This window comes from Fomitopsis serialis (assembly GCF_022376445.1).
Source record: "Fomitopsis serialis strain Sig1Antser10 chromosome Unknown B0H18scaffold_40, whole genome shotgun sequence".
NCBI lineage: Eukaryota > Fungi > Basidiomycota > Agaricomycetes > Polyporales > Fomitopsidaceae > Fomitopsis > Fomitopsis serialis.
In genome coordinates, this window is record NW_025955000.1 from 238,049 (window position 1) to 261,592 (window position 23,544).

The 23,544-nt window shown below is 56.0% G+C and overlaps 6 protein-coding genes across 6 annotated transcripts; 3 read left to right on the forward strand and 3 right to left on the reverse strand.

The window, feature by feature from the left end:
* Positions 1–571: 571 nt before the first annotated feature.
* B0H18DRAFT_1011749 (phosphatidylserine decarboxylase-domain-containing protein) lies at positions 572–2,460 on the reverse strand. The gene is made up of 7 exons (XM_048029006.1): positions 2,016–2,460; positions 1,872–1,965; positions 1,569–1,819; positions 1,317–1,504; positions 1,128–1,252; positions 883–1,068; positions 572–813 (listed from the first exon to the last, which is right to left on the reverse strand). Exons 1-7 carry the CDS (start codon positions 2,324–2,326, stop codon positions 781–783), a joined length of 1,188 nt encoding a protein of 395 aa, XP_047892611.1. The 5' UTR covers positions 2,327–2,460; the 3' UTR covers positions 572–780.
* Positions 2,461–3,473: 1,013 nt separating this feature from the next.
* Positions 3,474–6,118, reverse strand: B0H18DRAFT_1011755 (Alpha/Beta hydrolase protein). The gene is made up of 14 exons (XM_048029007.1): positions 5,730–6,118; positions 5,503–5,680; positions 5,380–5,448; positions 5,166–5,323; positions 5,070–5,107; positions 4,961–5,015; positions 4,777–4,904; positions 4,685–4,716; positions 4,447–4,630; positions 4,189–4,390; positions 4,075–4,133; positions 3,959–4,017; positions 3,684–3,911; positions 3,474–3,613 (listed from the first exon to the last, which is right to left on the reverse strand). Exons 1-14 carry the CDS (start codon positions 5,932–5,934, stop codon positions 3,577–3,579), a joined length of 1,632 nt encoding a protein of 543 aa, XP_047892612.1. The 5' UTR covers positions 5,935–6,118; the 3' UTR covers positions 3,474–3,576.
* Positions 6,119–8,896: 2,778 nt separating this feature from the next.
* Positions 8,897–16,207, forward strand: B0H18DRAFT_909194 (armadillo-type protein). The gene is made up of 10 exons (XM_048041534.1): positions 8,897–8,912; positions 8,976–9,274; positions 9,329–9,618; positions 9,673–9,962; positions 10,022–13,434; positions 13,488–15,069; positions 15,122–15,275; positions 15,337–15,479; positions 15,531–15,622; positions 15,669–16,207. Exons 2-10 carry the CDS (start codon positions 9,033–9,035, stop codon positions 15,706–15,708), a joined length of 6,246 nt encoding a protein of 2,081 aa, XP_047892613.1. The 5' UTR covers positions 8,897–8,912; positions 8,976–9,032; the 3' UTR covers positions 15,709–16,207.
* Positions 16,208–17,516: 1,309 nt separating this feature from the next.
* Positions 17,517–19,765, forward strand: B0H18DRAFT_1085471 (Alpha/Beta hydrolase protein; the record flags this gene model as incomplete). The annotated part of the gene is made up of 15 exons (XM_048031924.1): positions 17,517–17,721; positions 17,771–17,954; positions 18,013–18,081; positions 18,140–18,297; positions 18,355–18,392; positions 18,443–18,497; positions 18,554–18,579; positions 18,603–18,680; positions 18,805–19,008; positions 19,062–19,106; positions 19,154–19,262; positions 19,318–19,385; positions 19,465–19,487; positions 19,541–19,604; positions 19,712–19,765. The coding sequence occupies 15 exons, from the start codon at positions 17,517–17,519 to the stop codon at positions 19,763–19,765; spliced, it is 1,380 nt and encodes a 459-aa protein (XP_047892614.1).
* Positions 19,766–20,476: 711 nt separating this feature from the next.
* B0H18DRAFT_1119902 (uncharacterized protein) lies at positions 20,477–20,934 on the reverse strand (the record flags this gene model as incomplete). The annotated part of the gene is made up of 3 exons (XM_048034015.1): positions 20,477–20,564; positions 20,641–20,808; positions 20,858–20,934. 3 exons carry the CDS (start codon positions 20,932–20,934, stop codon positions 20,477–20,479), a joined length of 333 nt encoding a protein of 110 aa, XP_047892615.1.
* Positions 20,935–22,811: 1,877 nt separating this feature from the next.
* On the forward strand, positions 22,812–23,448 carry B0H18DRAFT_1119903 (uncharacterized protein; the record flags this gene model as incomplete). Its single annotated transcript, XM_048034016.1, has 2 exons — positions 22,812–23,069; positions 23,128–23,448. The coding sequence occupies 2 exons, from the start codon at positions 22,812–22,814 to the stop codon at positions 23,446–23,448; spliced, it is 579 nt and encodes a 192-aa protein (XP_047892616.1).
* Between the last annotated feature and the right edge of the window lie 96 nt (positions 23,449–23,544).

Consider the following 23,544-nt stretch of genomic DNA (forward strand, 5'->3'; position numbering starts at 1 on the left):
TGGGCCTTGTCACGAGCCTTGGCTCATGTCCCGGCTTCACGCGCAGTAAACCCGGCCCTCACCCCCACCCTCCCTCTCCACCCCGCCACCCACCGCGGAGTAGGAAGAACCACCATCTAGTCCGCCGACCTTCGACCTCAGTACAGGCTGCGGGACCACGCTGGTCCACGCGACAGCTTAGGAACGGGTACCTACTGAATTAATTGAATAATCATCAGCGATTCATTCCGTTTCTGTTGACTGCTCACGGTCGAAGCTGGTAGAACCCGCAATGTAAAACCCCATTGAGTTCCGGGCCTGCTTCATGGGTGTCACTGACTCGGAGGCTGTAAGCTGTAGGCTCCCATACTGAGTTGTCCGAAGCAGCTGGATCGCTGCACCACGTCGGGTGTTTTAGTCACCCACGAATTCCCGGACCAGGGAAGTGTGGTGTTGCTTGTACCAGCGAGAGGGCTGCCTCTTCTTCTAGTCAAGCTTGGATGACCGCACGAGGACAGCAGTCTCATTATCTTGACCCTTGTCAGGTTATCTGCGGGTCACGCCGTTGGTGAAAGTAAGCGTAGATGCGGTCGTGCACTCGTCATCCAGCCAAGCATAGCCACCCTGAACGTCCCCGAACGTCGTTCTGGCTCTGGAAGATATGCCACCAAGAAGGAAGCGAATCACATTACCGGTATGCAGTTCCTACACCCACATACAAGTGCTCGTCCTTCCACTAGTCCTACACTCGTCCAACGTTCCGTTCCAGGTCCGATCTTCTGCTTCGCCCAGTACTCCGCTCTACAGGTTCGCCTTCCCGACCGACCATCCAACCTAAGCACACCCGCAATCCGGTCAGCACACGTCCCTGATCGCCCCAACCCCGTAAACATGCCCACGCACCTTCACATACGTCTCCACCGGCTCCGCCGCGCCCGAGTTCTTCACGAGGTCCTCGTCAAACGCGACGAGCCCCGCAGGGAAGAGACACACGACCGTGCTCCCGCCGTACGCGAAGAAGCCGAGCTCGTCCCCGCGCGCGACCGTACTGCCCTTCTGCGCGCCGCCCGTCCACTTGATCGAGCCGACCTGTGGCCAGTGACCGCGTGAGTTCACCTGGATTAGGGGAAAGGAAGAGGGGGACGCACGAGCATGGCACCGATGGCGACGAACGCGACCTGCTTACCGGACGCGGTGTGCGTGAGATAGAGCACGGAGCGCTTGTTCGCGGTAAAGACGTCGAATCCGGGCTCGTTCACCGCCTGCGGGTTCACTGCGCACTCGTCAGCATCGTCTATTCAGCGCCCCGGGAGGGGAGGGAAAAGAGGGCGACGCACCAGTGTAGTATTGGCCGGGGATATCAGTGGTCTCGCCGACGGTGCCGTCGAGCGGGCTGTGGAAGCGGTGGTAATCCGCGGGGGCGAGCCGGAAGCACGCGACACCGGCGCCCTCGAACGCGCGCGCCTGCTCCGAGTCGTCCGGGACGCCGAGGAGGTGCGGGATCGTGAACTCGTTGCCCTTGATCCTGCGCGCGGCGTTGCGGGTCAGCATGAAGTCTGGAGAGAGCCTGAGGGCGCGGATCGACGTACCAGAGCTTTGTCGCGAGGTCGACGGAGGGGTAGACGACGAGCCTGCAGTCGGCCGCGCTGCAGATTGCGCCGGGGACGTCAGCGTTCTGGACGGGGCGCGCGCCGGGCTTGATGTGGCGGTAGAAGAAGTCGTTCATGGTGCGGTACTTGGTCGGGTCGGGCTCGAGGAGCTCGTCGAGCGCGATGGTGTAGGTTTCGATGAAGGAGGGGATGTTCTTGACGGACTCGGGCGAGTCGTAGATGCGGCCTTGCTGTTGATGCGAGTGAGTGGAGTCTGCAGAACAGTGAGGGGAGGATGCGTACCCGGACGGAGAGCTCTTCGAGGATGGACTCAATGTCCTTGTTGTGCAGGATCTTGCGCTGCTCTCCGCCGTAAAACAACAAATGCATACCAAGCCTACATCCTTGTTTCAGTGCGTAAAGCGTGTCAGCAGGGCCGAGACGGACCTCGGGTAGATGGGCATGCTCTCCCAGAATCGCTGCCCCGTCTGGCGATCGTACACGTAGTTCCCTACATGATACTCAGTGGCGAGCTTCTCGAGCCCGGGGATGAGCTTGTGAACGAAGGGGAGCTGGGCGAGCTTGTGCATGGGCGCGTGGATGCCATGGCGGACGTCGGTGTGCTTCGCGGACTGGTCGACGAGCTTGCTGAGGGACTCTGCGACGACGGAGGGGTCCTGGGTGTGGGCAGGGAGGTTGGTGGCAGTGATGGCCTGCTTGGGCTTCATGTCTGCTTCGTGGAGGGGGAGCGACGCCATGGGTTGCGGATAAGCGGCAGGCGGTGCGATGGGATGTCTGTATCACGCTGAGGGTATAAATAGGCCAGCGCGTGCCTTTGAGGTCATGGGACCCTAACCCCAGCTTATGACCAGGTACGAACCCTCCATGGCACCTCTCCATCCGCTGCCAGCCTCTCCATCGCTCTCCCCTGTCTCTGTCTCCGCAGCAAGCCACGACTCACATGGGAACATTGCCATGTGAAACGGGATCCAAACGGAATGAGCTGCAGACAGGACAGACAGCTTCTAGTATGCGTCGAGATCGATACACCATGACGCACCAAGGCACGAAGACTCAATGAAACTCGCGTCAGATTCAAAAGACGCACGCCAGTCAGGCATAACCCGTGTCAGAGCCTGAGGTAAAGCGTGCGCGGCAGCGAATCACACACCAACTACCGCCTTGCGCAGGTCGGTCGAAGAGTCGTGGATGGACGAGAGGCTTGAAGGGAGAGAGGACAGTGGAGAGTTGGGGTTCTGCGGCAGAGTAACGAGGTCGACACTTACTTAGCAGCGAGCGAGCGACTGTTGTGACTCGGTGACACAGCGTTCACCCGATTCTCTAAAGGCACGCAGACGACGCGGCGTCGATTTGAGGGCGTGAACTTGAGCCCGCGTAGAGTGGAGGCCCGAGCGATGTGCGCGAGGAGAGGACGAACGAGAGCGTCGAGAGAGGGGGGCTCGATAGAGATTTGGGCGACACGGCCCAGTATAAGTACACAGACGATATTCTGGAACAGCGAGAATCGAACATATTGACAGAAGGAAAGATAGAAGAGCGGCGACGTTCGAAAACGAACAGTGACGTCGTCGAATGGAGGTGGAGGTGGACGAGAAGCGTGACGATCGAGACGTGAGGTGATAGTTGAAAAGAGAGCCAGGCTTGACAGAGAAGGAAGGCATGTTAATACCCGAAAAGGAATGTATCGTAAATAGCACCATTCGCGAGCTGCCAACCGAGTCGTGCCGAGAGTATGTATGGTCGAAGGGGACTCAAGGGACGGCCGTCATCCGGACGAGCGCTCAAGCTCAACGCCTCAACGCTTCGCTGGACTCTCGTACGACCAAATCCACTACTTCAAGATTTCCTTAGATCTCATCGTCGTCACAATCGCACATCAGAGTCTTTCAATCCAGAAACAATATTCAACAAGTTCAAAACGTACATTTCGACCGACGCACGCCACTAGTCCTACACGTACCAACACAAGAAGAAACATGTCCATCGCTCACTGGTACGTCAAGCCGCTGATACTCTGCCAAAGCCTGCGCACACCGACACCACCACATCAGCCACTGACCGCATCACACATCAAGAAACGAAATAAACACTCACGCGCATCGCTCGAGCAGCGCCGGGTCCGTCGTCGTCGTCTGCACGACGGGCTCGCCCGCGGCGGTAACGTTGAACAGCACCTCCGCCGTCCCGTTCTGCCACACGGCCCACGCGGGCTTCAGGTCCGGCACGGCCTTGTCGTTCGGGTCGAGCGAGCTCACGACGGACATGAACGACTGCGAGAATGACGTGATCAGCTCCGAGTTGTTGTAGGCCGGCGGGTTCGAGCTGCGTCGGGTCAGCGGGTGAACGGACGGCAGGGCGACGGAGCGTACGTGGGGAAGTAGTATTGTACGTCCTGTCCGTGGATGGCAGGCGGCACTGCGAACTCGCCCTAGGTCGGAAACGATGAGAAACGGCTTAGAAGCGCTATGGATGGGAAGTGTGGCACCTTGTACGCGTTATCTCCAAACGCTTCCAGAAGCAGATACGTCGGGCAGATGAAGATCGCTATGTCCAACGTCAGCCTGACAAGCAGCCAACACCGTACACCCAGTACACGTACACTCTCCCATGATACCAATGGCCTGCGCCAGAGTGTCGTTCAGCGCGGGGTCGCTCGTGTACTGCTCGACGATCGTCTGAATGATCGTCTGGTCGATCAGCGGGAAGAGCTGCGTGACATAGTCCGTGATGTTCGTCGGCGGCGTGGTCGTGTCGACGAAGTTGTACCCCTCGAACGAATTCGTGACCGAGAGGAGCACATTCTGCCTCGGACGTCAGCAAGCACCTATCAGGTTCGGAGGGAGGAGGACGCGCTTACGCCGTTGACGCGCCGCTTCTCGAGCGTCACGGTGGGCCGCTCGACGATGAATGTTCCGTCGACCACGGGGACGAAGACGTAGGTACCGTAGAAGTCCGCGTAGTTGATTGCTGTGTTGGCGGTTTGGAGAGCGGAGGCGGAGGCGGAGCGCAGACACTCGAGCGCGCCGGAAGCAGACGAACAGCTGGATTCGACTGGGTCAGCCTAGATCGCGGTTACACGTTCGGTGAAGACTCACTTGGTTTGTGCCACCGTCTCAGAGAATATCTCCTGTATGGTGCGTGATGACCGGTGAGCCGGAGCACGTAAAGCGAGTCGCAAGAAGCGTACCTCGGGGATGGTGTCGTTGTAGTAGTACTGGAACGGCAGGAACGTCGAGCTAGTCATAGCAGCACGGAAGAGCGGAGGCTCTGTCTGCCCGCCGTGTGCTACGATGTGTTGCATAACGGAGCCCGCACCTATCGTCACTGCTGAGCCCTTGCCAACACTAAGCTTAGAGCAGAATACTACTCGCCTGCCGATTCACCCCAGATCGTAACCTTTGCCGGATCACCGCCAAAGGACGAAATCTGTATTTCCATTCAGCATCAGGGTAGGTAAGCGTGAAGAGATCAGCAGCTAACGTGTTCCTGGACCCATTGCAACGCAAAGTTCTGGTCGACTGCCACGAACCCGTAAGAACCACGCGCGTCAGGCGCCTAACCCGAGGATGCACTCACGGAGACCCGCGTTGAGCGAACCGTTCGCCTTTACCTCGGAGCCTGGGAGGAAGCCGAAGACACCCAGCCTATACTGAATAGCAACAGCGATGACTCCGTAGTCGGACTCCTTGACGAGGTCTTGGCCGGAGTATATGCTTGCCGACCCGGCGATGTACCTGCGCGTCGTGCACTCAGTTGTCGAACTCTGTGAACATTGCAGACGAAGCCATACCCTCCGCCGTGGATCCAGACAACGACCGGCAGAGCCGCACCCGGCTGCAATTGTCCCGGGGTGTAAACACTGATGGAGTCAGGCGTGAGTCCGTACTATATCAGGGCCAGACGAAGTGCGCACTTCAGGAAGAGACAGTCTTCGTCCTGGGAGGCGGCTCTCTTCTGGAGGGATGACGGTCTGTAGGGGTTCGTACTGTTACCACCATACGCCGCCTGGTAGCATTGGTTAGGCGTCTCTGTTGCTTGCTGTACACCGGTAGTTGTCGCCGGCGTCTGCGGCGCCTGCCAGCGCAGTTCCCCTGATGAGAGCGTCAGCACTGAAGTACACCGCGGACTGTCTGCACTCACCAGTGGGGGCCTGTGCGAAGCGAATACCGAAGAAGTAGGAAATGTTTGCATCGGGGTCGTACGTTCCCTGATATTGAGAATACCCGAGGTCTACGACAGGGGTCGACACATTGGCCCATCGACCCTCGAGAGACGCAGAGGGCGAAGCCGCGACGAGCTTCGCGACTGCGAGGAGGTTCAACACGCTAGCGAACCCTACGATCATGGCAGCAAGATCCGGTGGACTTCCCTTCCAACGAAGGCAAAGGGGAGGAGGGCGTGCATCAAGTCGGAGAATTTATATACGTTGGTCGACGCAGTGTTCACAGCGCTGATCACACCCACAACGCTGGGCAAATAGGATTGGAGCTAACGGGCAAGTTGGCCGACGGAAAGGGGGCGGCCGTCAGATGAGCGAACTATGTTCGGGAGCATGGGACGCACCGCGCATCGAAGGCTTGCACTAACGGCAGTGCCGGAAATAGCGGACCGCTTACGAACCTCGGTCATTAGTTATCCTGGAGTCGAGACTGATCTGCACTAGAGGCATAGGTATGATGACCTCGCGATGTGAACTTCATGGCGCTGCTACTGTGCCGGCGGTACATTAGACACAACTCAAACTGCGAAACATCAACAGTGGTACGAGTTCGACAGATGTTCCGAAGCGATATCATGGTTCGAGAACGCCGAAGGCAAGGAATGCTTCCTGAAAACTCACAAAGACCAGAAATATTCCCACTCGACATTTCTCCGCCAAGGACCGGCGTGTGTGCAGCGACGCTGGACACGTGCGACGCCCACGGGGTTGCACCCTGAGTCACCAGTCGTTTCAGCGCACAAGTGCAGAGAGGGGTGCAAAGTCGCAGGCGACGGTGGCCATTCAGTAGTAGTCCCGGCTTCGTCTGCTTGGTGGCAAGTCCAGCGCAGGTGGTTCGGTCATTGCTCAGGCACCGATCGGGTCGGCCTGGATACTCTGTAAACATCGATGCGTAATGGCCTCCTGTGCAATCAACGAAAGTCATGCACATATCATGGGCGACGTTGCACATGATACTCACCAGAAATCGTGAAAATATGACCAATCACGGCGCTGTTATGACCTCGGTCGCAACTTGTAGGGGGATGCCAGCGAAGGCTTCATGCCATGCTGAACAGTCCTTCGAAGAATTGCACGTCAAAAGAGCTAGTCACAAACATGTGGCTGCAGCATTTATGTAACACGGAGAGTTGCAATGGCGGTAGCTCCAATTTTAATGTGGTGTCTCAGTCTGCACTGAGGTCGTGGTGGTGGGTGCGTGCACGAAGCGAGATCTTGATCCTCGGCCTCAACGATCGAGTTTGAGTGCACGTGCCACAGCAGATTTTGGGAAGCGCCGGCGAACAGACTGCCTACTTGATCGCTTTTCAGAGTTCAAACGTTCAAGGCCAATTTCAGGTAGTCTCCCTGGGCAGAGTAGACAATCTTTTCAGCCTCCACGCACTCCGGATATTTGTGCTCTCGCCCACTCTGCTCTGCTTCTCCGTCATCTCTGCACACAACGCCAAAGCAAAAATGGAGGATGTTCGGCCTGCCAAGCGGTTTAAGGTGAGCTCTACGATCCTATACTGCTCAGTGCTCATGTGTCCGTAGCATCAATCCCATAAGGATGCTCTGAAGGAGGTACACCTACCTTCGGCACTCGTCCAGAGCAAGTTCAACCATGGCATTGCTGTAAGCCTTCCGAAATCCGACTCACATAACACCGCTGACTTCTCGTGCAGGATAACGATTCGCATTTTCATGAAGCATTGAACGAATGGCGAGAGCTCAATCTGTCGCCGTCGTTTGTCAAATTTGCCAATGCGTCCGATGGAATGTCAGCTTCCATGCCATTACTGCTTCACAATTGGCAGGCAGTGGTGGATCTCTGGCTGGATGCGCTAGAGTCAGCGGACGACGAAGGTTTGAAGGCTCTGTTAGAGTGCGTGCATGCTCATATTACTCTTTCACTGTACTGACGTTTTACGCAGCCTATTCCAAAAGCTCGCGCACGATCTCCGGACGACTCTCGCTCCCAGTTACCCGCAGGTCCTCCGCCGCCTCACCCATCTCCTCCCCCGTTCTTTGTCTGCGTCAGCTTTGACTTCCCTCCTGGCGACCTTCTCCTCCCTATTCCGCTACGTCCTTGTCCCCTCTGTCGACGCAGAACTGCTCGAACAAGCATGGGCGATCTTCCGCGACACGCTCACGCGCTGCAATCCCGAGGTTCAGAGGGCGACAGCGGAGGTGTGGGGTGCGACGATCAGACGGCTGAAGGTGGCGGACCGGGAGGTGTGCGTACATTTGGTTGCGGGGAGCGCAGGTCACGGGCTGGCGGACGCGTGCGCGTGGGTGTTCGTGTCGGCTTGCAAGGTACGTACAACGAGTGCGCTTCATATGCAGATCCTGACGCTCCTACGATAGAGCGTTTCACAGACGTTGCACACGGCGACGCCTTCTGTCATTCGGCCACTTATTGACTACTGCCTCGGTGCCGAGGACGAAGAAGCGTCATACACGCTCGTTCGGCGTGTGCTCACCGCCCTGATCCACCACTGCAAAGACAAGGAGCAGTTCTCCGGAGTCGCTGATGTACTGGTCAACATTTTTGAGGAGGAAAGCGCGAAGGAACCCGCAGACGAGGAGCGCCTCCGCCGTATGCTCGAGGTCGCCTCCGTCGCGTGCTCGATCAGGCAAGGATCGCGCATGAACCGTGAGTCCCATCTTCGCCATAGCATATGGGAACTGACGACCCTCGCTCAGCAAAACACCTATCAACGATGCTTTCTCGCTTCCCCTCGCTTCCGCTCACATCCCCGCTCCACCCCGCCACCCTCAAGTTCTCCCTCTCCGTGCTCACCGCGGGCGATATGGCCCTCTGGGCCGGGCCCGGGCGCGCTGTCCTCTCGCGCGCCTTCGAGCAGCGCCCCGAGCTCGCGCTGGAGCTCTGCGGTGCGCTCGCAGAGCTCAACTGGGGCGGGTGGAAGCTGCTCGCGCTCCCACTCGTGCTGAAGAACTCAGGCGAGCTGCTGAAAACGATGCCACGGAGGATGATGGAGGTGCTTGCGGCGCTCGAGAGGGGTGGAAGGCTGGAGAAAGGCGCGGTGGATGTGGTGTGGAAGAAGAGGGTGTTGGATTGGGTAGAGGAGCGGTTTGGGGAGTGGGAGTTCAGCGAAGAGAACGTGAGTGCTGAGAAGCGACACGACGGTGTCTTTCACTGGTGAATGCTGACATGTAGGGAGCAGGTCCTGCTTCTGCATGATGTCCTCGCGCTCTCCAAACACCTGCCTACGATCGCCCCGATGCTCGTCCGGATCATCGACTCATGCCTGAGTCAAGCAGATCCAGACCCGCAAACGGAGTATGCAGACTCATGTACAAATTCTGCCTGGGTGATCGGGGCATGTTTGGAATGCCTTTCGGCGCGGCCTTCAGAGGAATGGGGCAAAACCGCCGACATGTTGGTCTGGGCACGGACAATCGTCCTGAGATGGGGATGGTCCAGTAATGCGTTAGGCGGGCTCGTTTCTGTGGTTCAAGCCAGGTACGTTCTTCCGTATTCCTGAGGTATATGAGACACTGAAGTACGCTGTCCTAGCGGTTCGACGTCTCAGACTATCCCGTTCGAGGAGCTCTACCCTTTTCTTCAATCACCCTTACTTTCTCATTCTCGTCCTCTCCGACTTGCGTGTCTCCGGCTACTCGCTTCGTCATTGACAAAGGTAAACGAAGGGACGTCCGACGCTATCGAGCGCTGTTTGCAAGCAGAGGAGATCTCTCTGGACGTGAAAGGCTCTCGCGAGCGAGCGTTGCGGATCAACAGGTTGCCTGTTGTTGTGAGGGATGGGGATGACCGAGGAGCTGACATCGCGGCGAGATGGTCGATCGGTGAGCATTGCGCCCGAGTATACTGCCTGCACCTTCGCTCATGACATCTCGCAGCGCAACTGAAAGTCAATCTCCGCCCCTTGTGGATACCCGCAGCGCACACTATGTCGGCTCTGGCCGAGCGCTTCGGTGACTTAGTCTGGGGCTTGCTCTTTGCAGAAGTGCAGGCTGCTACTAGCGACCGTGCGGCCAGTAGCGTCCCCAACTGGCTCCAGGAAGCAGAAGCAAGCGACGACAACATTTGGGAGGAGGAACGCACGTGGAGAGATCCGAGTGCGCACAAAGTGCGCAGCGCTATGCAGAAGTGGTATCGTGGTGATGCGACCAAGCGCGCCGTCGTAATGGTGGGTTTCGCAACGTGTCGCCATCGCTGTACTGCAGGAGAACTGACCGTTGGACACAGGACCAAGATACTGGTGATCGCTTCGATGCAGCGTCGTACGAGCTCCAGCTCCTCTCTGCTCTGGGCGAATGCTCGTCGCTAGCCGAGAAGCACAGTCGAGACCTTGTCCCTCACTTCCTCGCACTCTCCAGTCCTTCGTCCACGTCCCCATCCAGACTCCCTCGGCATAAGCTCTCAGCATGGCTCACGCTCTTCTCAAAGTTCGTCAACCCGAAGGCGCTGCGTTCCACGGACACCCTACATGCTCTCTACACTTCCCTACTCTCGCACCCCGATCGCTCTCTCCAGCGACTCGCTCTTTCTTGCATCCTCACATACAAGAGCCCGCATCTAGTACCTCGGGAGGGTAATCTGAGGGAGCTTCTGGACGACACGCGATGGCGAGACGCCCTGACGCAGCTCGAGATCAGCGAGATCGCGGAGTCGGACAGGGCGGAGGTGGTCCCTGTCGTAATCCGTCTGCTGTTTGGGCTGATGCTCGAGAGACGAGGACGGGCGCGAGGAGCGGATCGGCGCGCAGCTGTGCTGTCTGCGTTCGGCGGCTGTCAGGACGAGGAGCTGTACCTCCTTGTCGAGCTAATGCTCCAGCCCATCATGCCGGACGGTACCCGGAAGACAGATCCCTTCGTGATTCAATCTATACCGCCGGAGGTGTCGGAGAAGCAACAGATCGGCTTCTTGACCCTCCTGGGCGACGTTGTTAAGCAGCTGGGCTCGCGATTGGTCACTCGTTGGCCTGTCTTGCTGCAGGCTCTACTCGACGTGCTTGGCAGCGCTCAGCGTTGCATGAGCGCCCGCAGAGGTGAAGACGCGCAGGACGAAGACCAGGACGGTGATGCAGAGTCGGACGACGAGGAAGGGAATGCAGCGGAAGGGACCTCGAGGAATACGAAGACAATACGGTCGCTCGGACTGAAGCGGTTTGCGGACTTCTTCCGATGCCCTGCTTCCTTCGACTTCACGCCCTACATGCCGGAGGTCTTTAGAGCCATCATCTCCCCTCGTCTCCCGAGGCTCGATCAAGAGAATACTCAGGCACCTTCTGCGCTCCTAGAGCTATTCTACATATGGACTCTGCGAGATGATCATGTGAGATTGCTCATCGAGCATGATCAGCTCACTCTTCCCAAGGTCTATGACTGCCTCGTGGCGAGTAATGTCAAGCCTTCGGTCATCTCCAAGGTGTTGGACATCGCCGAGCACGTTGTATCGCTCAGTGCCGAAGATGAACCCCTCCGCGAACAGCTGCTAAAGCCGCATGTCTCTGTGCTGTTGACGAATCTTTCCATCCTAGTCGAGCGTACGAGGGGTATCACTTCGGTGGCAGACAACCTTGGTCGCCGGCAAATCGCCATCTTGTCGCAGATCGCTCCGTACCTGACCGATGCTACGCAGGCTTCCACTCTCCTGGCTCTGTTCTTCCCTCTCTTACGCAAACCGTCAAAGCTCATCCCAGAGAAGGTCAAGGCGGATCTCGCAACTATCATGTGCTACCTCTTCCCTCTCGTTCCCGAGCTTTCCGATGAACATAGTGATACATTCTGCAAGACATTCGCATCCATTTCGCAGCTGTTCCAAGCTCTTCGGTCGAGACCAGCGCAAATGGCACTCCTGGCTGCCTTCAAGGCACTCGCAGCAGTCCATCCGTCCCTTTCCGGCCTGGCGGAGCTGATGGAGTCTCTCAACGCTTTTTCCACGAAGAGAATAGATGAGCCCGACTTCGATCGTCGTCTCGCAGCCTTCGCGTCGCTCAATGAAGTCATGTACAAGACCCTCTCTTCACAGCATTGGTTGCCGGTACTCTACAACATGCTCAGCTTCGTCCAAGATCCCGAGGAGCTCACCATCAGGAACAATGCTGCAATGGCCATGAAGCGTTTTGTCGAGGTTTTGGCCGACAAAATCGCTGTGTACGAGGCTACCTGGTCCAAGGTGCTTTACCCGGGCTTGAGGAATGGTCTGCGGTCTAGGAACGAGCTCGTCCGGGCGGAGATCCTTGGCGTTTTGGCGTACGCGGTCCTCAAATGCGACAACATTGCCTCACTCCACGAAATGCGCCCTCTGCTCGCCAACGGTGATGAAGAGGCGAACTTCTTCAACAACATCCACCACGTCCAATTGCATCGTCGCACGCGCGCGATGCGGCGTCTTGGGGAGTATTGTGACGAAGGGTGTCTACGCAGCACTACGTTGTCCGAACTATTCGTACCGTTGATCAGCAACTATATGCAGTCTAGCGCGACCATCGACCATACGCTCGTCAATGAGGCTATAACTGTGACCGGCCGAATGGCACGGAAGCTAAATTGGGGGGCCTACTACGGTGTCGCGCAGCAATATCTGAAGTTGTCCAAGTTGAAGAACGCCTCCGAACGGATTTACATCCGGGCGTTGGTCGTTGTTCTAGATAACTTCCACTTCGAGATGACAGACCGCGTCGAAGAACAGATTGGCGGTGATGAAATCGACGAAGATGAAGGGCATGGCCCTGACGACGAGGAGCAAGCCCCTTTAGAGCCTCTTGTTCACGTAGTGTCCACGCAGACATCTCGAATCGCGGACGCGGTCAGCAATCGTCTCCTTCCCAAACTGCTACAACATCTCGAAGGCCGTGACGAAACGGAGGACAGCCTCAGGATACCCGTGGCCATAGGCATCGCGCAGATTGCGAAACATCTACCGGAGAGCGCACGTGAGATGCAGATTGGCAGGCTGTTCACTGTTCTGAGCCAGATCCTTCGCAGCAAGTCTCAGGAAACACGCGATCTTACTCGCGAGACGCTCTGTCGCATAGCAGTCAATCTCGGCCCGTCGTATCTCCCTCTTATACTACGAGAGTTACGAGCTGCTCTGGCTCGTGGACCCCAGCTGCACGTATTGGCTTTCGTCACGCACGCATTACTCGTGCACGTTACGAGTGGAGATCACGCAACACACTTTGCCACATTGGACAACGGTGTCAACGACATCGCGCATGTTTCCGCAGAAGTCATCTTTGGAGAGTCTGGAAAGGACGTGCAGTCGGAGGACTTCAAAACGAAGATGCGGGAGGTTCGTTCCTCCGCCTCAAAGGCACTCGACACCTTCACCATTACTGCGAAGTTCATCTCCCCTTCCAAGATCAGCGCTCTCTTACTGCCCGTCCGCAACATCATGAAGCAAACAGAGTCGTTGAAAGTCCTCCAGCAAGTCGATGATTTGCTACGTCGGGTTGCGGGCGGTTTAAATGCGAACCAGCACCTGCACCCAACTGATCTGCTTGTTCTGTGCCACACTCTTATCAGTCAAAACGCTCGTTTTTTGAAGTCGGTCCCACCTTCTCGCAAGAAGGCCGGGAAACACTCAGAGGCCATCGTGCAGACGAAACGGAAGATTGATGAGCTTGTAGATCATTACGCCAACAATTCATTCAGGTACGGTACATTGCATTCGCTTCATAATTGGCTCTAACTTGATATCATGGCAGGTTCGTCGCGTTTGGCCTTGAGTTGTTCATTACCGCACATCGTCGAAGTCGATTCGATTTCGAAGACAGAGCTATCATCGCTCGATTGGACTCCATGGTCCCCGTCATCGGAAACACGCTCTATTCTGATCGTATGGAGGTTATCCTTCCTGCTCTAAAAGCCACAGCTGCCATCGTGAAATGCCCCGTGGCGTCCATTGAGAAGACGCTACCGGTGTTCATCCGACAGATGATAGACATAATCAGGCAAGCCGGGAATACAGAGGCCGATGCTGTACAGACTGCATTGAAGTCGCTGTCTACAGTTCTGCGTAACCAATCAGCGGCGCAAGTCAAGGAGCAAGATCTCGTCTACCTGCTGGAGCTCATTTCGCCTGACATCGAAGACCCGAGTCGACAAGCGGCCGTGTTCGCCATGTTCAGGGCAATAGTAGCCAGGAAGTTCGTTGTGCCAGAAATATACGACGTCATGGACAAGGTGTCGGAAGTCATGGTAACAAGTCAATCTCCTCAAGTCCAAGAGCTCTGCCGCGGCGTTCTCCTCCAGTTCCTTCTCGATTATCCGCAAGGAAAAGGTCGGCTGCGCAACCAAATGACATTGCTGGCGAGGAATCTGTCGTACGTCCACGAGAGTGGTAGGAAATCGGTCATGGAACTGCTCAGCGCTATCGTCGCCAAGTTCGAAGCCGGGCTGCTTCGCGAGTACGCCGACATGATGTTCGTAGCGCTGGTTATGGTCATTGCCAATGACGATTCTGCGAAGTGTCGCGAGATGGCATCCGAGCTGATCAAGAGTCTTTTCTCGCGACTAGCAGACGTTCAGCGGAACGTCATCATGTCACATCTCCACTCCTGGGCATCCCAGCACGAACGCGTCCAGCTTTCCCGAGTGTCGTATCAAGTCTCCGGTATCATCATTGATCTATTGCAGAACAACGTCTCCCCATATCTCCCTGCCATATTGGACGACCTGAACAATGCCCTGCAGAATAGTCGGCGATCGCTCGATTCGACCTCTCTAGAGTCTGCGGAGTCTGTAGGAGAAGGTTTTGACTGGCAGGCCCCATACCATGCTCTTCTAGTCGCCGCCAAGATATTGAAGGTATCTCCTCGTTCGTCGGAGACCGTCGCATGGGGACCGGTCACCGAACATCTCCTATTTCCGCATGCCTGGGTTCGCTCGGCAGCATGTCGTCTTCTAGGACAACTGTTCGCTGCTACCCCTGTTGGTGCTCCTCAGGAGCAGTTGCCAGACGACTCTCCTTTCTCTCGCAAGGGAATGGAAGATGTCGCCAAGAGACTCTGCCTCCAGCTTCGTAGTCCTAACCTCGACGAAAGCCTCAGCGTTCAAATAGTCAAGAATCTGTTCTACATTGGGAAGTGTTTCTATGCCTCGGACACCCCAATTTTGTCGAATCGCCCTTCTGGCGACGACGTCGTGCGGGAGGCGATCGCGGAGGCGGACGATGAAGAGGCGCAAAGCGAGGACACAGGCAGAAATCAGTTGCCTTGGATGTTCTCGAAGCTGTCTCATCAAGCTCGCCACGCCCATATTACGAGAAGAAACAAAGCTTCGAGCCCGGTACGTCGTGTGTGATAGCCGGAATGCTACCTGCTCATAGTGTGTATTTGAGGCGAACTGGATCCACCAGCCATCCTCTATCTTCAAATGGTTCGCTGCGATGGTGTCGCATATGGAGAGCAACCACGTCGAGCACTTTCTGATGCATATACTGTCGCCGCTGTACCGCATCGTGGAAGACGATACGATTCGCGATCCTCACATGGGTGCGTGGATTGGAACTTCACTACATAGAGACAGTCGTTTACGTTTGTGAATGCCCTATAGGTGAGTTGAAGACGTTGGCGACCGAGTTGCAGGATCTGGTGCAAGCGAAGGTCGGGACGACCAAGTTCGCGAACGTATATAGCGAGATCAGACAACACATCGTCGGAGTTCAGAGGGAGCGTCGGAACGCACGAGTCACGCAGGCAAGCCCTCACCGTTGTCGGTCATGTTGTCAATGCTAACTGGTGCATCAGGCCTCAGCCCACCCTGAAGCGGCTGCGAAGAAGAAAATTCACCGAAACGCCCTCAAGAAGGAGAGTCGTAAGCGCAAGGCCCAGACGTATGCGTAAGTTACAGTGACTCTGGCTGTGCGCCTACTGACATAGCTTTAGTGACAGCCAGGGCAGATCGAAGCGACTGAGGGAAGACTGAGCAGTCTTCGAATTGCTAGTTGCGCAATGTTTGGACATATCATGCACGCATTCTCATCACCGCAAGTAAATCGCTATCGTACATGCCACCCTTGTATACGAGCAAACGCAATATGAACTTCCATATACAGTTCTTGCGTAGATGTTCGGTTGTACTGGCAGTGGAGCGTCCCAGCGAACAGACTGATGGCGACGTATTCTTGGTGAGCTTCACAACTACGAGACAGTAACTTCGCGATTGATACTGTATCTTGCCGACTCGGACACGAACGTCCTCACTTCTGTCCATTATGCTCTAGTGGTTCGTGCGGAGAAACTTACCAAATGGCGAGAAGCAGTGGTCGAGAGTAGTTTAGGGAAGAGCGCAAAGCCTTGAGTTGGCCTTGATCGAGCTCGACATTCTGGAGAACGATCGTATAGCTCGTAGCAGTACGGTCCCCGGCGCTTAGTGGGTTTCCCAAGGTTCTGTTGTGGCACGTGCGCTCAGACTCGATCGTTTGCGGATCTCGATTCGTGGCACATCCTGGCACGCAACCACCGCAATCACCACGACCTGCAGACTACAGTACTGGACTCGGAGCTTCCGCCAATTTGAACTCGCCGAGTCCGTGTCCAACGCTCAACGCTGTTATGACTGCTCTGCTGACCAGCCGTTTTTCGGAAGGAGTCTGGAACACTATCAGATGGCAAGCACAACAGGGTGGAGCCTTCGCTAGCCTCCCGTCGCGGTCGCGGGAGTTGCAACCTAGAGTTATGTAATGGCGGCGCCGTAGTGGTCAATTCCTCACAGTTGCTGGTGAGTCTGCTGTGTGAGGCTGCCATGATCTGTGCTCTGGCTGCCGTGCCCTGTGCAGGAGATCATTAACATATCAAACCGTAGTGCAAGCCGACCCGATCGGTGACCATACCACCCGCGCTGGACTTGCCACCAAGCATTCGTCGCTGGGACCAATGCTGAATAGTTTATGGCCAACGTTGCCTGCGACCTTACATTCCTCTGTGCATCTGCAAGGTGACGCAACTGGTGTTTCACGGTACAACCTCGTGGGCGCCACACATGTCCAGATGCCGATCCTTCGCGGAGAAATATCAAGTGCGAATATTTCTGGTCTCTTCCTGCCTTTGCGATTGTATCAAAAAGCGTCTCTCGCCTTCGGCGCTCTCGACGACGTCACTGCTGAGCATCTGTCAATATGTAAGTTACAGCTATTGATGTTTCGCAGTTTGAGTCACGCCTCCTACACCGCCGGTACAATAGCAGTGCCATGACGTTCACATCGTGAAGTCCTGCTTATGTCTCTACCTCTAGTGCAGATTATGTCTCGTCCCCAGAATCGTTAATGCCCTTGGTTCGAAAGCGGTGCGCTATTCCGGCATTGCCGTTAGTGCAAGTCTTTCATATGAGGTACGTCTCATGTTCCCGCCCATATATATAGTTCGCTCATCTGACGGCTGCCCCAATTCCGTCTGCCAACTTTCCCGTCAGCTCCATTGCACAGCATTGAGCGCTGTGACAGCAATTCTACAGCTGTCGCGGAAATGATAGACCGCTCGGGCGCGACATGGTCGATTGTTGGCGAAGTCACACATTCGCCACAGCCCACCGTTGCCGCTCAGAGATGCATTCTCGAAGTCTACTTTGACGTCAATCTCGCTCATGGTGATCGTCAGCGCAAATCTCAGCTCCACACACCAGTGCAGGCCGGCCTATCGTACCGCGTTGACCAACGTATATAAACCCTCCGACTCGATGCACATCCTCCTCATCTTTGCCTTCGCAGTAAGGGACGTCTACCTGATCGTCCTGCTATGCTCCTGGTGCTCTCTAACGTGTTGAACCTTCTCGCAGTCGCGAAGCTCGTCACGGCTTTCCCGTCTGCGCCTCTCTCGGGTCGACAGGCCAATGTCTCGACCCCTGTCGTGGACCTCGGATACTCCCAGTATCAGGGAACGTACGACCGTGACACAAACATATCCTACTTCTTTGGTATACGCTACGCGCAAGCTCCCACTGGTGAGTGTAAACAATGTGCAGTGTACTACGGCGCTGATGCTCCCGTCAGGGGAGCTGCGCTGGCAAGCGCCACAGACGCCGGTGACGACTACGGGTGTACAGCAAGCGACAGAACAACCAAATGAATGCTACCAGGCGTCAGATGGTAACAACAGTACAAACCCCTACAGAGCTTCATCCCTTCAAAAGAGAGCTGTTCGAGTCTCTCAAGACGAAGACTGTCTCTTCCTGAAGTGCGCACGTCGTCACCCCCGCCTTGCTCTTATATACGAGCTCACGCGACTCCTTCAGCGTTTACACCCCGGGACAGTTACAGTCTGGCGCAGATCTGCCAGTCGTTGTCTGGATTCACGGCGGAGGGTATGCAATACTTACTTGACACAAAGAGCCTGAAAACAACTGAGAACACGACACATAGATATTTCGGCGGATCGGCAAGCGGGTACAGCGGCCAAGACATAATCAAAGAATCCGACTACGGAGCGATCACCGTGATCATTCAATACAGGCTGGGTGTCTTCGGCTTCCTCCCAGGCTCCGAGGTGAAGGCGAACGGTTCGCTCAACGCGGGTCTCCGTGAGTGCATCCTCGAGATAGGCGCCTAACTGCGTGGTTCTTACGAGTTCGTGGCAGTCGACCAGAATTTTGCGTTACAATGGGTCCAAGAACATGTTAGCTGCTACCGTCTTCCTGCTTGCCTTGATACTGAACGGGAACACAGATCTCGTCCTTTGGTGGCGACCCAGCCAAGGTTACGATATGGGGTGAATCAGCAGGCGAGTAGTATTCTGCTCTAAGCTTGGTGTTGGAAAGGGCTCAGCAATGACTATAGGCGCTGGCTCCGTCATTCAACACGTCGTGGCACATGGGGGCAGACAAAGCCTCCGCTCTTCCGCGCTGCTATGACCAGCTCGACGTACCTGCCATTCCAGTACTACTATAACGACACCATCCCCGAGGTGCGTTTCTCAGAAATGGGTATATGTTCTCCGCCTAAGTAGGCATCGGGTGCTACAGACGGTGTTCTCTCAAACAGTTGCGCAAACCCAGTGAGTCCTCTGCGAACGCGTCGCCGTAACGTAGGCTGACCACATCGGGTTCAGCTGCTCGTCTGCTTCCGGCGCGCTCGAGTGTCTGCGCTCCGCCTCTGCGTCTGCTCTCCAAGCCACCAACAAAGCGATTAGCCGCGCGGCCTTCTACGGCGCCTCCGTCTTCGTCCCCGTCATCGACGGCACCTTCATTGTCGAGCGGCCCACCGTGACGCTCGAGAAGCGGCGCGTCAACGGCGTAAGCGCCTCCTAGTACATCCTTAGAATGGCACTGGCTGACGTCCGAGGCAGAATGTGCTCCTCTCCGTCACGAACTTGCTCGAGGGGCGAAACTTCGTCGACACGAAGAAGCCGCCGACGAACATACGGACTACGTCACGCAGCTCTTCCCGCTGATCAACTCGACGATCGTGCAGACGATCGTCAAGCAGTACACGAGCGACCCTGCGCTGAACGACACCTTGGCTCAGGCTATCGGCATCCAGGGAGAGTGTGCGTGGATTGGGTGTATGGTGGTGGTTGCTTGTCGGACTGACGTTGGACCCAGCGATCTTCATCTGCCCAACGTATCTTCTGATGCAAGCATTTGGGGCTAACGCGTACAAGGTGCAAACTGTTCATCCGTAGCGCTTCCACGCATTTTCATCGTTCCGACCTAGGGCGAGTTCGCAGTGCCGCCTGCCACCCACGGCAGGACTTGCAATACTACTTCCCTACGTACGCTCCGTCCCCTCCCGTCCGTTCACTAGCTGACTGACGACCCGACCCAGTGCGATCCCGCCGAAGTACAACAACTCCGAGCTGATTACCTCCTTCTCGCAGTCGTTCCTGTCCGTCGCCGCTCGCTCGACCCGAACGACAAGTTGTGCCCGACCTGAACCTGCGTGGTCCGTGTGGCAGAAGGGCGACGGAGATGCTCTTCAACGTGACCGCCGGGGCAGCCCGTCGTGCAGACGACGACGACGTCCCCTGCGCTGCTCGAGCGATGCGCGTGAGTGTTCTTTTTTTTGGTTGTGGTATGGAAAGGGCTGATGTGGGTGTGCGTAGTCTTTGGCAGAGCATCAGCAGCCTGACGTACCAGTGATTGACGGACAGCTTGAAGTCGTTTTTGATGAGTCAGGCATATTAAGACCAACGGCATGCATCACTCAAGATTGTGAAATCGGGAGTCGGGCATCGGGCTGAGGCGGAACATGGCCTGACGATGGTGCGATGTATGCACAACGCATTACTGTATATGGAACGTGATTAGTGTTAGCTTCCATGCGTATCTGTTAGCTACGCAGATGACGCACCCCAACCGCTTTCGCACTCGTTTGGGAGAGGCTGAGGTGAGGAATTACTTACATTCATTACAAATCTATCAGTGATATACCTTAGACATTCGTTCTACTCTCTTACTATAGGTCCATTCAATTCAGTCGCTTTTGCACTCATTCGAGACTACGACATTCGCCTTACTCTCGCACTCTAGCCCGGAGTCCGCGCCCGAATTTGCACAGAAGATGGACATTTCTGAGAGACTGTTATGTGCTCTTCGTGAGCTTCAACTGCACATCTTTCATATCTATGAGAAAGTGACATTGTGTCTTACTGGAAACTTTCACGACAGGTACGCTAGGACTAAAACACATACAGTAAGTCATGGGAACTCGCCTCCACTCCAAGGCGCGAGCGTTGAGCTGGTCCTCCTCGTCGAACGAACGTCAAAAGAGTTCCTCATCCTCGAATGAACGTTCTTCGATGAACTCCTCGACGTCGCGAGTACGACGAGGCTTTGGCCTCACCTGGATACTGGCAGGCTTGACAGGATGTTTGACAGTGTTGCCCTCCTCTCCATCTCGCGGGCATAAGGTCTTCGTCGACGAACGATCGCTCGAAGAGGAGCCCGTCGTCGCTGCGGGAACGGATAGGCTTAGACGGGGGAGGGCCAGGGGGCTTCTCGCCGACGGGCTTGACAGATGGTCCGGGATGCGGCTTTACTCGTCGTTCCAAACCGCGCACCCAGAGTCCCTCCTCGCCGGTTGCGCGTGGAGAACTGGGGAAGGTTGTCAGCTGGGCTCGGTAGGATAAAGCGTGATACGTACATATCAATGGGAAAAGCGATGGCGGGAGCGGCAGCGGCAGCAACCAATGCTACCGAGACGATGATAGAGCACCGCATGGAGGTCGGTCGTCTGTAAGGCGTGGAACAAGAGCGCAAATCGTTGAATGAAACAAGCAGAGCTGAAGCAGAAAGTCGGTCAGTCAAAAGCGTGCGAGCACAACGAAGAGAGTAGTTACGCACTAGCCGGTACTCGTACTTGAATGTGAGCTCAGAAGAAGAAAAGGAGCTGCAGTCGCAAACGGCACTGCTAGCGGTTTTTATAGCCTGTCCCTTGGTATCCTTCCGCGATGGGCCGAGGTGAAGGTGGGCGATGCATCGGGACCAGCCCGAGACATCATCCCTGAGCGTCGGGAATAAATGTTTGACACGTAAAGGTGTCCACTCTGTCTCGGGTCGCTTCGACGTTCACCACGAAGATCAATGATGAAGGGTCTACGTAGCACTTCGTATCGTAGAACGTGATCATCCGAGGCGTTACTTGCATGATGCCACTGTGTCTGCGACGATGTAGCCAACGGGCAACAGCGCGTGCATTCAAGCTGACGAATTTCATATCAGTATGTATGACATAGATCGACCAAGCAGAAAGATATACCATACCGTGTTGTATCACGCTTCAAGTATAAACGGTGTTCAATCTACATGGCCAATGTGGAAGCTAGAATGGCGCCCCGCCACATTGATATTGGTCGCCCAGATTGTCGCCCGCAGCCCGTTGTGTCGTAACTCGTTCACACACTTGCAGCGAATTCCATGTAGCTAAGTATACCCCGAGCGCGAAAGCGTGGACAGAGCGTGTCGGTGTTGGTATCTCCGGGATGTGCCCATCAGAGTGAGGAATGTCGTGGGCGAGCTAGACCGCGGTTCATGGCAGAGGTCAGCTGGCAGAGCCCGGGGTGCGCATCGCTCGACGAGAAGGTCAGATACAGGCCCGACGACCTCCGCTTGTGGACGCTTTTCGGGAAGGTGTCTAGCAATGTAGGATTTCTTAGCTGTAATGTTGTACATCATTGGCCTGTTCTGAGGCTCCGTCTTGTTATCTTGTATTCATTCGTCGTTCGCAGCACTAGTAATCTCTAAACTGGGGTGGCAGGCCAGTGGCCTAGTAGCAGCCTCACCGAGGTTCATCGCGCACCTCTCCGATACAAACTGCGGCTCCGGTAAAAATCATCTCTGTATGCTGAGCGTTGCATATTGAATGCCAGAGCTGAGGCCAAGTCTCGCCAACGAGTACTGGGCAGTGAGTACAACTGAGTGGTCGTCCAAGGTTGATTGCGGTGCGGTACATAGCTGCGGGCCCATCGCGGTGACTGAACTTGCCATCACCGCCACCGCCACATTACAATCACAGATCGAGATACTACTTACTACCGGACAGTGCCACGACAGCCGTGACGGTCCATCTGACTCGTCGCCTACTCACCAGCCTGAGTGCTTTCGCTGCATACACGACCACATTCTCCCATTCATCAAGGCCGTGTTTAGGGTCTGCGTTCGGAAGATTACATTCTGTTGTCACGCTGTGCACACCTGGCTTCTACTCCGGGTTGCCTTCGACCACGCAGACAGCCTGCAACTGTGTCACCGATCCCGTCGCGGTGGTGAGTGATCTGAGTATGGCATTTACAATATCACTGTCACTAACTTTGCAGAAGCTCAGTGATATCCAATTCATGAAAGGAGAGCATGCGCACAGTGCTGGCTGTGCTGCCCGCAAGTCTCGCACCACAGTCACGATCAACGACCTCACACCCGATCTTCTCCTCGTCATCCTCCGCGATGTATTTGGTGGCGTACTGCGCCGGCTCAAACGGAGGGGTGACGCAACACGGGACAATACTTAGCTCGTACCCCGCCGCCATGCGATCACCGTCGACCATTGGATGAGCTCTGCGGAATACCTTGCTTCTGTCTGTTCTCAGCGGCATGAAGCTATGTCAAACATCTCCATATTTTGGGCACAACTCATTATCTGGACCGGAATGGACCTGACACCGCTTGCGCAAGATCCCACGGAGAAGGCTCAGATCAGGATTATTCTTGACCTGCTGTTGCCGCACGTCAAGCGATGGAAAGTCTTAAACATCAGGCTTCTTCACTCTAGCTCCCCTCCGCTCCCATGTGCCGACTTAGTCGGCCATGCGGAGGAGCTAGTTCAACTGAACCTCGACTTCATTATCCGCGATGCGGTTGTGCGCGCTACACCGGACCCGTTGTCTACAAGTACATTCAACACACCCGCGCTCGAAGATCTCCCTGGGCGGCGTCCACTTCCACGAAGCATACGTGGAGCCTCTCCGCCGGTCGCTGATACCACCCAAGCTTCGCTTCCTCACTCTCACCGACTGGCACCACATACCTGGCCCCCTCACCGATCTCCTGCAGGCTCTCGTGGCCTGCCCGAGCGTGGGTCTAGTCTACTTCATGAACCTCCAGCTCGACGTCTCTCACACTGGACCACCCCTCTCGTGCGCATACTACTGGGGTGCCAACGTGAGCTTCACTGGTATGTCCGGAGACGCCATCGCGGAGTTCAACCGCCTCCTCGACTATCCCTACCTCGAGGACTAGCCCAACCTCGAGTCGCTGTCGTACACGCGCTGCTCGAGGGCCATCTGCGGCGCATCCGGCTATTCCAGCGGCTCTCTGATCGAGCTCGTTCTCTAC